General features: G+C 45.9%; 1 protein-coding gene and 1 pseudogene across 1 annotated transcript; both read right to left on the minus strand.

The window, feature by feature from the left end:
* On the minus strand, positions 1 to 2703 carry LOC123171431 (uncharacterized; annotated as a pseudogene).
* A 5564-nt stretch (positions 2704 to 8267) lies between these two features.
* Positions 8268 to 10963, minus strand: LOC123170187 (uncharacterized). Its single transcript, XM_044588018.1, has 4 exons — positions 9908 to 10963; positions 9449 to 9643; positions 9084 to 9363; positions 8268 to 8475 (listed from the first exon to the last, which is right to left on the minus strand). The coding sequence occupies exons 1-4, from the start codon at positions 10862 to 10864 to the stop codon at positions 8438 to 8440; spliced, it is 1470 nt and encodes a 489-aa protein (XP_044443953.1). The 5' UTR covers positions 10865 to 10963; the 3' UTR covers positions 8268 to 8437.
* Between the last annotated feature and the right edge of the window lie 655 nt (positions 10964 to 11618).

Genomic DNA, 11618 nt, shown 5'->3' on the forward strand with positions numbered 1-11618 from the left:
TCACCCTAAACATGAAAAGCAATAAAAGCTTAGGTTTTGAGAAAACTTCCAAGATTTAACATTTCTATTTCTATTTCATATATATATAAGAGCATGCTGATCATGGATGCTGAATAAATACTCACCAGAGCTCTCATAAACATAGCATTCCACTGAAGAATAGGCGCTGCAGATGTCATATATTTTTGTGCTTGCACTATTATTAGATGTGGCCTCCTGTGACAGATGCAGTATCATTTTTTAAGCACTGTCGCACATTTGAGTATTAATTCCAGTAAATCAAACTCATGTTCCTGTCCTTCGAAGCCATTGATTTCCACTTCTTCGAGAGCAGTCAAGGAGATAGTTTGAGATCTCCAGTTTGTGGGTTCACATGGACAGTGTGGCGGGCATTTTCCTTTCAGCTAAAACCAAAAATAAAATTTAAACTACTACTTAATTACACAGTGTAAAATTGAGAAATTATATGAAACAGGCAGGGGAAGACGAATAATTACCAGCGATCTCTCTAGGACGATCTTAAGCCTCTGTAGACCTCTAGAAATACGAGTAATCCCGAGGAGATGAAACAGCAGTGCTCCAAAAACATGTCCGGCTTTTAGGAGACGTAGCTCCAAAAGAGAGAAATCAACAACCATGTGCTTCTCTACCTCCTGCGCAAAGTTGTCTTCATTGGAAATAAACCAGCTCTGAAAAAACATTGACAGGATATATATCATTTGTACAATTCAGTGGAGTGAACTATCCATCTATCTATTACTGTATGTACTAAAAGCACAATAATACAGCAGAAACAAGAGAGATTTGCTAGAAATTATCACAAAAATGCAAAACATCAGGTCGTCGCTAGGTAAAATTTCGTATGTAAACATACTTGTCTTTTTGAGTCTGCATGCTAGCTTGCTAGTTCCGATAAATTGAGTAAATTGAGCATGAGTGGAGTGTGGATACATACATGGGATGCATGAACGTGGAGCGAATGAAGCTGTTCCTGTCTCTCTCCTGTGTGTACCCACAACCTCCCGAGTCTCCAAGGACCAAACTGGACAATGCTCCCGGCCTCGAAATACCACCACTCCCACGACACCTTCCCCAGCATTGGCGCCGAGACGGAGATGCCGCTGACCACCTTGTAAGCGCCTACAGACACCGTCAATCGCTGCAGCAGAGGGGCGACGATGTCGACTGCATCTGTGTGTAGTATGCGGGTTTCAAGGAAAAGTTCCTGCAGCGATGGCAAGTGGAGTGAGATCAAGCCATTCTGGACAAGCCCGAAGCCATCGTTGACAAACTTGAGGCTGAGCACGCGGAGGTGCGGGCATCGTGGGAGCAAGCTGTGGAGGCCGCCCAGGCCGTAGGAGATGGACAGCGTCCGGAGTGCGGTGAACTCGCCGTCGGGGCAGTAGAAGAGAAGCCTTTCCAGCATCAGGGATTTGGTCCGCCGGAAGCACGGCAGCCGCACGAGGTTCGGCCCGCCTTCAGATTCGATGCTCCACGGGAAGCTGAGGACGATCTCCTCCGGCTGCAGCCGCACGGCAGCGCGGAGCAGCCTGCTGGCCGTGGCGCCCACGGGCCAGGGATGCCTGCTGGCGTTAGGGACGCGGACTTCCAGGAGGGAGACCGCGGCCGGGGGGCCACGGACACGGCCGACCGCGGCGGCAATCGACGGCCGAGATGCGTCCAGAGATCGCGCCACCGGCGGGAGAGGACGCTGGTGCGCGCAGCCGTGACAGCGCATCCCATGAGGGCGAGAATGAGGAGGAGGAGCTCCTGCGGGAGGGAGCTGATGAGATCCGGTTCGCCGCCGTCGCCGCTTGGGCTACAGAGCTGCGGCTGCGCAAAACGCAGGCGACGCCCGGGGCTCAGCTCCATCGGAGCAGCACCACCAATCTGCGCGGATGAACGGAGGGGACGACGCCCGGATCTTGACTCCATGGAAGGGAAGGCAGTGTCGCCAAGCAAAACCAAAGCCCACGGTTCCCCCCCCCTTTTGAAACTGAAACCCCGGTGTTTGGGTCCCCACCCAGCTTTTCAGCCGACCATCTTTATCATATACACTTTTTCTTTTCAGCCGAGCATTTCCAAATAATCTCGAATTCCAATGTAACATTTCAGGAGCAAAACATTGTCATCGGAGGCCTTAGGTAAAATGAAGGCTGACCCTTTTCATTCAAACCAACAGAGAAACGACTCGAGTCCCGCGCAAACGTTCCCGAGCAACCTACCAAATATGTTCGCTTTTGGTGGAAACCTGGGAGAACCATACCATTTTTTTCTTCTTAATTTGTACCCGCTCCGCCGATGAAACTGACAAAACTACGTCCACTACATGTAATTGGCAAAAATGGCATGACAAAAGTGTGACCAGGCGATATGTATCTCCTCCCTGTAAAGGAAGCCACTTCCCTCCGTAGATCGGGGTTGAATGCGGCAGTCCATGGGCCACAAGCGGCGCCGGCTCGAAGCACACCAGTAGATGGCTCTTTCCACGATAAGGGTTGGCAGAAGTACCATATCATTCGGGTGTGAGGAACTGGATCAGGGTTGAATGCGACAGTCCAGGGCTTGGCATGGAGGCGCCCCGATCCGTCCTCCCCAAGCAGCCCGCCCTCCCCCACCCCCCTCCCACACACACACATTATTGTCCCCATCGCATTGCCCAGAGCACACCACCCGTGAGGCTAGGTGGTGGTAGACGGCCATCCGGCGACCGCATTGACAAGCACACCCATTCCCTCATGTGATCGACTTCTCTATTTTATTCTCTATGCAAGATCCACTTGGATTAATACCACCTAATTTGGATAAGTTACATGCATCACTTAATTAGTTTGAAAATCCACATTTTCTCACCAGGTGTTGCCTTGCTAGAACATCTAGTTGTAAATCCCTCTACATGCAAGGCTGAAATTTTGATAAGGAAATTTGCAATTTATTCGATAAAAACACCTTATCACCTTTTGGCACTTTGTACATTAGTTCATTCTTCACCTCATTGCCAAAGGGTTTAGGATTTATCCTAACCATATTTGTCATTGTCAAAGACGACAAGTGCCAAAGGGGTTAGGCTTTACCCTAACCATATTTGTCTTCGTCGATGACGACAAGTGACAAAGGGTTTTGGATTTACCCTAACCATATTTGTCATCATCGACGACGACCAATGCCAAAAGGTTTAGGCTTTACACTAACAATATTTGTCATCTTCAACGACGAATAATGCTAAAGGGTTTTGGATTACCCTAACCATATGCCAAATGCATAATTAATCATTCATCATTCATCAACAAGCAAGATCATCATGCCAAACGCATCATTCATCAACACGAAGATCATCATGCCAAATGTATTAGTTATCAATGATGACAAATGCATTATTCATCAATTAGTCCGTTCATCCATCCATCCTCAGTACAAATGATTTAACAGTTCAACACTAAAAGTTCAATAGGTTCAACACTCACAGCTCAACAGACATGACTTAACAATTTAATAAACACTCAAAGTTCCACTGAGATGACATAATAGTTCAATTAAAAACAAACTGATTGTTTCCACTAGTTGTCAAATGCTACACCATCCTTGATGTCTTCTTCTTGATCCTCTTCTCTATAGGACCAGCACAAACACCTCTTGATGAACTAGGTCCATCTGCCCTTGGAGCAGAATATGGTGTTATGCCACTCATTGTACTAATAGCACTTTGAGAAGAAGATGATCTTAGGGGCCTTGGAGGAGGAGCTGACCAGTAGCATTGAGTTGATCAACAACGACTTCCTTTGGAGTGATACTTGAAGGATACTTGGGCTTGAATGTCACTGCCCTAGAATAATGTTTGTATTTAGTTGCATCAGAGGCATTCATGCATCATATTAATCTTCTGAAATTTGAATTGAGGGGATTCTCTAAGCCTCAAAATTAAATAAAGGGCAAGAACCCTAAAAATTTCATTCAATGAACCCAAAACACCCTTCATTAATGTTTCATAATTTTGGCAAGGGTTTGGATCCAAACTGAAAATAGTGAACATTTTTAAGGAATATATTGGGCACTGGATTTAAATCATCATTGTATTTCAATTTGGATTTGTATTCATAACATAGAGGATATATTTTCAAATAACTTTGAAATATTTTATGTCCATTTGGAAAATTCCATTTAGCAACATAAAAAATATATTCAAAGGGCTTTTGGCATTGTTTTGAAATTGAAATAGTGGCAAAAGAAAAATAAAGAAACAAACAGAAATAAAATATAGAGAAGGACAGAACTTACCTGTAGCTTACCTCGGCCCAGTAGCCAGGCGGCCCTGCCCACCAGTGCCGACACCGTCTCCCACCTCGCGCCAGAAGGACGCGAGGTGTGTGGTCGCCGCGCACGCACACACAAGCCACCTCCTACCTGCTTACTGCCTCCTGGACATTGCTATGGACGCCACACCCCTGGCCCTCTCTTTCTCTCTCCCGTGTCTTTCCTCTCCTCTAGCCCGCTCTCCCGCAGCCGCCATGAGCACCCGAGAGCGCTGCTCAGCGTGGGGCAAGGACACCAACGGGTAAGTCCGGATGGCTGTCGACGGGAAAGTTAATTACATGTAGGATATTTTCATTACAAATAGAAATGTAACTATAAATGATATTTAAGTCATCGACATCACCAACACTCCGTTCATCATGGGGATCATCATCAACGTCGTCATCTTCACCATCACCCTCTCTATCATCATCCATCTCCAACCCTGGCTTTCAATCTATGAACTATTACCCTAGATCAGTTGTTGCGATAACTTCCCGGTGTTAATTGTTGTTGTGTAGATGGTGCTTAGTGATTTGCTGGTAAAGCATTGTAAGATTGGTATTAATATCATTACCCCACTAATCATGATTCATATGATGCCTTATGAGTAGTCTGTTACATTCTTGAGGACTTTGGAGAAACCTTATTGCTAGTAACCATGAGAAATTGAGTAAAGGTCAGTGTGTTGATATTATGTTGTGTTGTAATTCTCTACTGGTGATGTGCAAACCTCTATTGCATATCACTTCACCTTTCTCGTCCTAGAAGAGAGCATTATGTGATAAATTTTCTTAGGACGGATGGCTGGAGTGATAAATATTAGTGTGTCCTAAGTTTGTGAATTACTCCCTCTGTGGTACTATGTAAGACGTTTTTGCAAGCTATGTTAGTTTGCAAAAACATCGTATATTATGGGATGGAGGGAGTATTTCATAAGGAGTAATCAGGGATCCAATATTTTAATGATGGTTAGATGTTATGTTAGTTATTCTCCTGTATTTGTGGATGCTTGCATGGATGGTATAATCAGAAGTATGTATTTTGTGTAAGTAAGAACAATATATAAGTTCGGCTTCACCACACAACACTTATCAAAGCAATGGAAGTTAGTATTACTAGAACTAGGTGAAAACATCATGTCATCCTCGAGAATGATTTGATCCATATAAGTAATATCACCAGCTTGTCCTTAGCACAATTAAGAATTGGGCCACATGCTGCACATTTACACTTTTATTGCAATCTAGATTCTCTCATTTATTCTCTTGATCAAACAAACATACAAATAGTCTTGCAACTTTTTTAGTGTTTTCTTTCTATCAACCAATTTCTTCTACTCCTCATTGGGTTTGACACCCTACTTACCGAAAGGATCTAGAATTGATCCTCTATATATGTGGGTTATTTTCCATAGAATATTAGAGTTGGCGGGGTATGACGTTTTTCATGTGTACAAATTATATGAATGACCCCCCCCCCCCCACCCGACCAACTTCCAAGTACAAAAATCCAGCACTAAGTTTTAGCGACAATGACAATGGCAAGACAAGTTTTTGTTTCTGTTAATTTTTGTAGTAACCATACCAATTTTGTGTTAATTTTTTTGCGAGAATCATGATGGGGGTGATCCTGTGTTGGAAAATCTTGTATAAGGGCGAGCGCCGGTAAAAGGTGGCGGTGCTAGCAAGCGGAGCAAGAGAGGTAGTTGCAAGATGTAGTCTAGAGCAACTGAATTTCATGCATAAGCTAATCAAGAAAAATGAGGCCATGTTGCATGAAGGAGGTGGAACGTCACAAGAAGGAGGCTCGTGAGGCGGATATGCATCGGAAGGAGGGGATAGGGGCCACACTATGCAAATGCAACAGAAGAAGGTGAAAATGGTAAATGGAAGTTGTCCTTTTTAACTCAGTAGAATTCCGTTGTATTTTTGAGCATTTTGTTCAATCTTAATTTTAGGTATATGTTTTAATTTCAACATTCGTATGTATCTTAATTTGAGTTATGGTATCTCATAATGTATCCTATTTTCCAGTACTCAAAATAAATGTGAGCATAATTATAGAAAACAAATAGTGGTTGTGTCTAAGACCGCCACAAATCTGCAGATGACATCCCATATCCGAGAATAAACACGTCATAGGGAATCTAGATTTTGTGGCCTTCCGCCACCCCCTATGGCAACAAAAAGAGTTTTGAGCGTGCGTGTCTGCTGGAGCACCCGCTTTCGCAACAAGCCAGGAAAGCAGGTTGCTTCTGCCAAATGATATGACGGGAAGTACTATCCGCCATTGGCTATGGCGGGAGGGGACATGTGTCACTTGGTTGCGCTTCTGTCAGTGTCATTTTTGCCAATCTCGTCGATAGAGGTGTTGTTTTGTAAATTCCATTGGGTAGAGGGGCATTATTATACGAGTTTCCATACAACATGCTCTTTCTTGTCGGCCGCCTTGGGTGCCTTACTAAACCCTAGAGTTCATGTTCTCCTCCACCACAACTCGCCGCTGCCCCAACAAACCCAGTTTCCTCTAGGCAACCTAAGTGGCTTCCTAAACGTTGGAGGCCTCGACCTCAAGTCCACCTCCATGGCCCTCCTTAATCGGCGTTGACGACTATCATGCAAACGATGATCTTGCACTAGGAAGCCTTTCTATTGGTGGCTTGTGCGTTTGCAAGCGGCGCAACCGTGGCTTTAGCCATTGACAAGAGGCACTTGTTTGGCGGCAGGCATGTATATATCATATTTTCATAGGACCGTGGTAATTGATGGGGGAGCTTATAGTTGTCATTCTTTATTTGATCCCAAACTGACGCCTCCTCATTTTTGTGGTCTAGACACTTGACTCATTTTTCCTTGTAAAATTATGCTTATTTGGGGAGGCTGAAAGGTTCGACTTTCCTTCTCAACAAAAGAGTTCTAACCATTAGATTTACCAAGATACAACTCCAGCAATAAAATGGAAGATGCATGTAGCTCCAAAGCTACCGCAATGTCTGAACACTTCTTGGATTTGGCTAGCCCTCAGAATTGAACCAACTATGTGGGGCACATATCTTGAGGAGGGAACCACAGGAGAGACACGACCAAGCGCCAATTTGAGGGAGTAGAAGATGCCGCTGCGAAAGATGACCTGGCGAAGGCTGACCCAGAGACCGCCATGCCACTAGCGGGATAGGACGCTGATGCGCACGGTGGTGGTAGCGCATCCGATGGAAGAAAGCAAGGAGGAGTAGGTCTTCAAGGAGGGTGCTGAGGCGGTCCGCTTCGTGGCTTGCGCTATCAGGCTCTTGGGTGGAACTCCGGGGCCCTAATCTAACCTCCGTTGAAGACCAGATCTCAACTCTGATGGAGTGACAAAGCCCTAGAATTTTGGACTCGGGTTCTAGCTATGCTTCCAGTACCAGGTGCGATGCAATACTAATGCACTAGACTAGTGGAGCAACACTGCTCCTTATCAAGTGTGAGGTTCCACCAACAATCCCCTTTCATTCCTTTTGTCTACACACATGTGCGAGGTTTAGCAAGACATGGGTTGTCTACACACAAGTTGCCTGGTTCTTTCAATGGGAAGAACCTAGGAAGTTTGTGCTCATTGTCTCGGCTTAGTGCCTGTTGTCCGGTGCGTCACCGAGAGGCATCGATGGAAGGGGGTAACAGAGGTCACGCCAAGGACAAGGTCGACCATAGCAACAAGAGGTGGCAATGAGATCACACATGGCGGTAGATGGTTAATGAGCGACAAGTGGCGGCGATGAGATCAAACATGGCGGTAAATGGATCTGTGGATGGTGGCTGATATGAAAATACCAGAGGTTACACTAGTGGGAAAACCCATATAGGCCTAGATAATTAGTGGCGCCGGCCCAAAACGACGCCGCTGGTATTTTGGTAAAATGTAATAGAACACAGGGCAATCAAAACAGAAGGTTTAACATAATAATGATAGGTTGAGTGCATTGAAACCAATAAAGATTCAACTGAGCTCCCTATAAAGAGCTACAATACACTAGTAATACAACATGCACATGATAAGTACTGTCCAAGCAACCGAACAAAGTCTTGAGACTAGGTAATTGACTGTTTAGAATGGGAAAATGGTGATGTTTGTCGATGAGCACTTGAATCCGCAAATGTAAGGACGGGAATCATGTCAACGGATAAATTTGGCCGCCATGCATTAGCCCTGCAAAGGAGAAATATTGAAACCTAGCTCTAGTAAGTATCGGCCCATGCAATTGTAGAGTTGTTATATGTGTAATGATTGTTGTCACTTGCAAATAAAACACAATACATGTTGACAGCAGGAACAAATACCACAGTACATGCTAAACAGAATCTCACTGGAACTAAATAACATGTGCAAAATTGGATGGTCAATAGAATCAGATGATACCACTTCAGCTATAGCCTATAAATTTGAATACAGGCCCAAAACAGAAGGGCACGATAAACAGAAGAATGCAAAAGGGAAAATAAAGTAAGCAAGCCCACACAAAAAATATTTATGTTTTCTTATCACCAACTCCAGTATATATCCAGCTTATATTTCTGTGAAAATGAAGGTGTGGGCACACAAAATCGGATAAATATAGCATGTTAGATTAGCCAATAACTGGGATACATGCACAACTAAACTCTAATTGGGATGTCAATACTAACACATTTCAACCACCCGAAACATGAAAAGGAATGAAAGATTAAGTTTCGAGAAAACATACAAATATTAACATTTATTTTACTATTTCATATATATAAGAGCATGCTGATCATGGATGCCGAATAAATACTCACTAGAGCTCTGATAAACATAGCATTCCACTGAAGAATCGGTGCTGCAGATGTCATATATTTTAGTGCTTCCACTATTATTAGATGAGGCCTCCTGTGACAGTTGCAGTATCATCTTTTTAAGCGCTGGTGCACCTTTGAGTATTAATTTCAATAAATCAAACTCATGTTCTTGTCCTTCGAATCCATTGATTTCCACTTCTTCAAGAGCAGTCAAGGAGATTGTTTGAGATCTCCAGTTTGTGGGTTGACATGAACAGTTTGGCGAGCATTTTCCTTTCAGCTAAAACAAAAAATTAAATGCAAATTACTACTACACAGTGTGTATAATTGAGATATAATATGAAAGGGGAGAACTAGTTATGTACCCGCGATCTCTCTAGGACGATCTTAAGCCTCTGTATACCTCTAGAAATACGAGTAATCCCAAGGAGATGAAACACCAGTGCTCCAAAAACATGTCCGGCTTTTAGGAGACGTAGCTCCAAAAGAGAGAAATCAGCAACCAGGTGCTTCTCTATTTCCTGGGCAAAGTTGTCTTCATTGGACATAAACCAGGAGCTCTGAAAAAACATTCACAGGATAATATATCATTTGTACAATTCTGTCTTCTTGATATAAAAGGAGACAAAATATTGAGAATATATAGGATGTTGCCCCCGCATTGCCACTTTGCTAGTTCCGGTAAAGTGAGTAAATTGAGATGAGTGGATGATACATAGTACTACATGGGAGGCAGAGGCACTAATGTGGATTCAAAAAAAAAAAAATGCCACTTTGCTAGTTCCAGTAAATTGAGTAAATGGAGATGAGTGGATGATACATACATTGGAGGTAGAGGCACTAATGTGGAGCGAAGAAGGAAGCTGTCCCTGTGTCTCTCCCGTGTGTAGCCACAACCTCTGGAGGCTCCAACGACCAAAGCGGACGATGCTCCCGTCCCCCAAATACCAGCACTGCCACGAAACCTTCTCCAAGATTGGCGCCGAGACGGAGATGCTGCTGAGCAGCTTGTAAGTGCCGAAGGACACCGTGAGTCGCTTCAGCAGAGGGGCGACGATATCGACTGCATCTGCGTACATTATGTTGCTCTCAAGGAAAAGTTCCTGCAGCGATGGCAAGTGGAGTGAGATGAAGCCATTCCGGACAAGTCCGAAGCCATCGTTGACAAACTTGAGGCTGAGCACGAGGAGGTGCGGGCATCGGGGGAGCAAGCTGTGGAGGCCGCCGAGGCCGTAGGAGATGGACAGCGTCCGGAGCGCGGTGAACTCGCCGTCGGGGCAGTAGAAGAGAAGCCTTTCCATCATGAGAGATTTGGTCCGCTGGAAGCACGGCAGCCGGACGAGGTTCCGCCGGTCTTCGAATTCTACGCCCCACGGGAAGCTGAGGACGATCTCCTCCGGCTCCAGCCGCACAGCGGCGCGGAGCAGCCTGGTGGCCGTGGCGCCGAAGGGCCCGGGATGCCTGCTGCTGCTGGGGATGCGGACTTCCAGGAGGGAGACCGCGGCCGCGGCCGGGGGGGCACGGACACGGCCGAGCGCCGGTACAATCGACGGCGCGAGGTTGTGGAAGACGATTTGGCGGAGATGCGTCCAGAGATCGCGCCACCGGCGGGAGAGGACGCTGGTGCGCGCGGCGGTCGCAGCGCATCCCATGAGGGTGAGGATGAGGAGGAGGAGCTCCTGCGGGAGGTTGCTGATGCGATCCGGTTCGCCGCCGCCACCGCTTGGGCTACACAGCTGCGGCTGCGGGAAACGCAGGCGACGCCCCGGCCTCACCTCCATCGGAGCACCAGCAATCTGCGGGGACGAACGGAGTCGACGACGCCCGGATCTTCACTCCATGGAAGGGAAGGCAGCTTCGCCAAGCAAAACCAAAGCCCACGGTTTGCCCCCTTTTGGAACTGAAACCCCGGTGTGTTTGGGTCCCCACCCAGCTTTTCAGCCTATCTTTATTATATACACTTTTTTCTTTTCAGCACAGCATTTCCAAAATAATATGGAATTAAAATATAACATTTTCAGGTGCAAAACATTCTCATCGAGGGCTTTAGATAATAATTGAAGGCTAACCATCTTCATTAAAACCAACAGAGAAACTACTCGACTCCCGCGCAAATGTTCGCGCGTTGGCGTGTAGATCTCGCATTGGCGCGAACGTTCCCAAGCAACCGACCACATATCTACGCATTTGGTGGAAACCTGGGAGAGTCATACCCTTTTTTTCTTAATTTGTACCCCATCCCCCGATGAAATTGTTAAAACTCGTGTAATTGGCAAAAATGCCCGGTAGAAGTGTGACCAGGCGATATGTATCTCCTCCCTGTGTAGGAAGCCACTTCCCTCCGTTGATCGGGCTTGAATGTGGCGGTGGCAGCGCATCGCTTGAGGGTGAGGATGAGGAGGAGCTCCTGCGGGAGGGAGCTGATGCGATCCGGTTCGCCGCCGCCGCCGCTTGGGCTACACAGCTGCGGTTGCGCGAAACGCAGGCGACGCCCCGGCCTCATCTCCATCGAAGCAGCAACAATCTGCGGGGACG

Source organism: Triticum aestivum, chromosome 7D, assembly GCF_018294505.1.
Source record: "Triticum aestivum cultivar Chinese Spring chromosome 7D, IWGSC CS RefSeq v2.1, whole genome shotgun sequence".
In the NCBI taxonomy this organism is placed as follows: domain Eukaryota; kingdom Viridiplantae; phylum Streptophyta; class Magnoliopsida; order Poales; family Poaceae; genus Triticum; species Triticum aestivum.

Bases quoted from the DNA above. Each gene is read 5' to 3' on its own strand.
- LOC123170187 (XM_044588018.1), bottom strand. From the start codon at position 10,864: ATGGAGGTGAGGCCGGGGCGTCGCCTGCGTTTCCCGCAGCCGCAGCTG. The intron at 9,644-9,907 runs GTATGTATCATC...ATGTTTTTTCAG, and splicing joins TTAGTGCCTCTACCTCCAAT to AGCTCCTGGTTTATGTCCAA. The intron at 9,364-9,448 runs GTACATAACTAG...TTTTTGTTTTAG, and splicing joins TCGTCCTAGAGAGATCGCGG to CTGAAAGGAAAATGCTCGCC.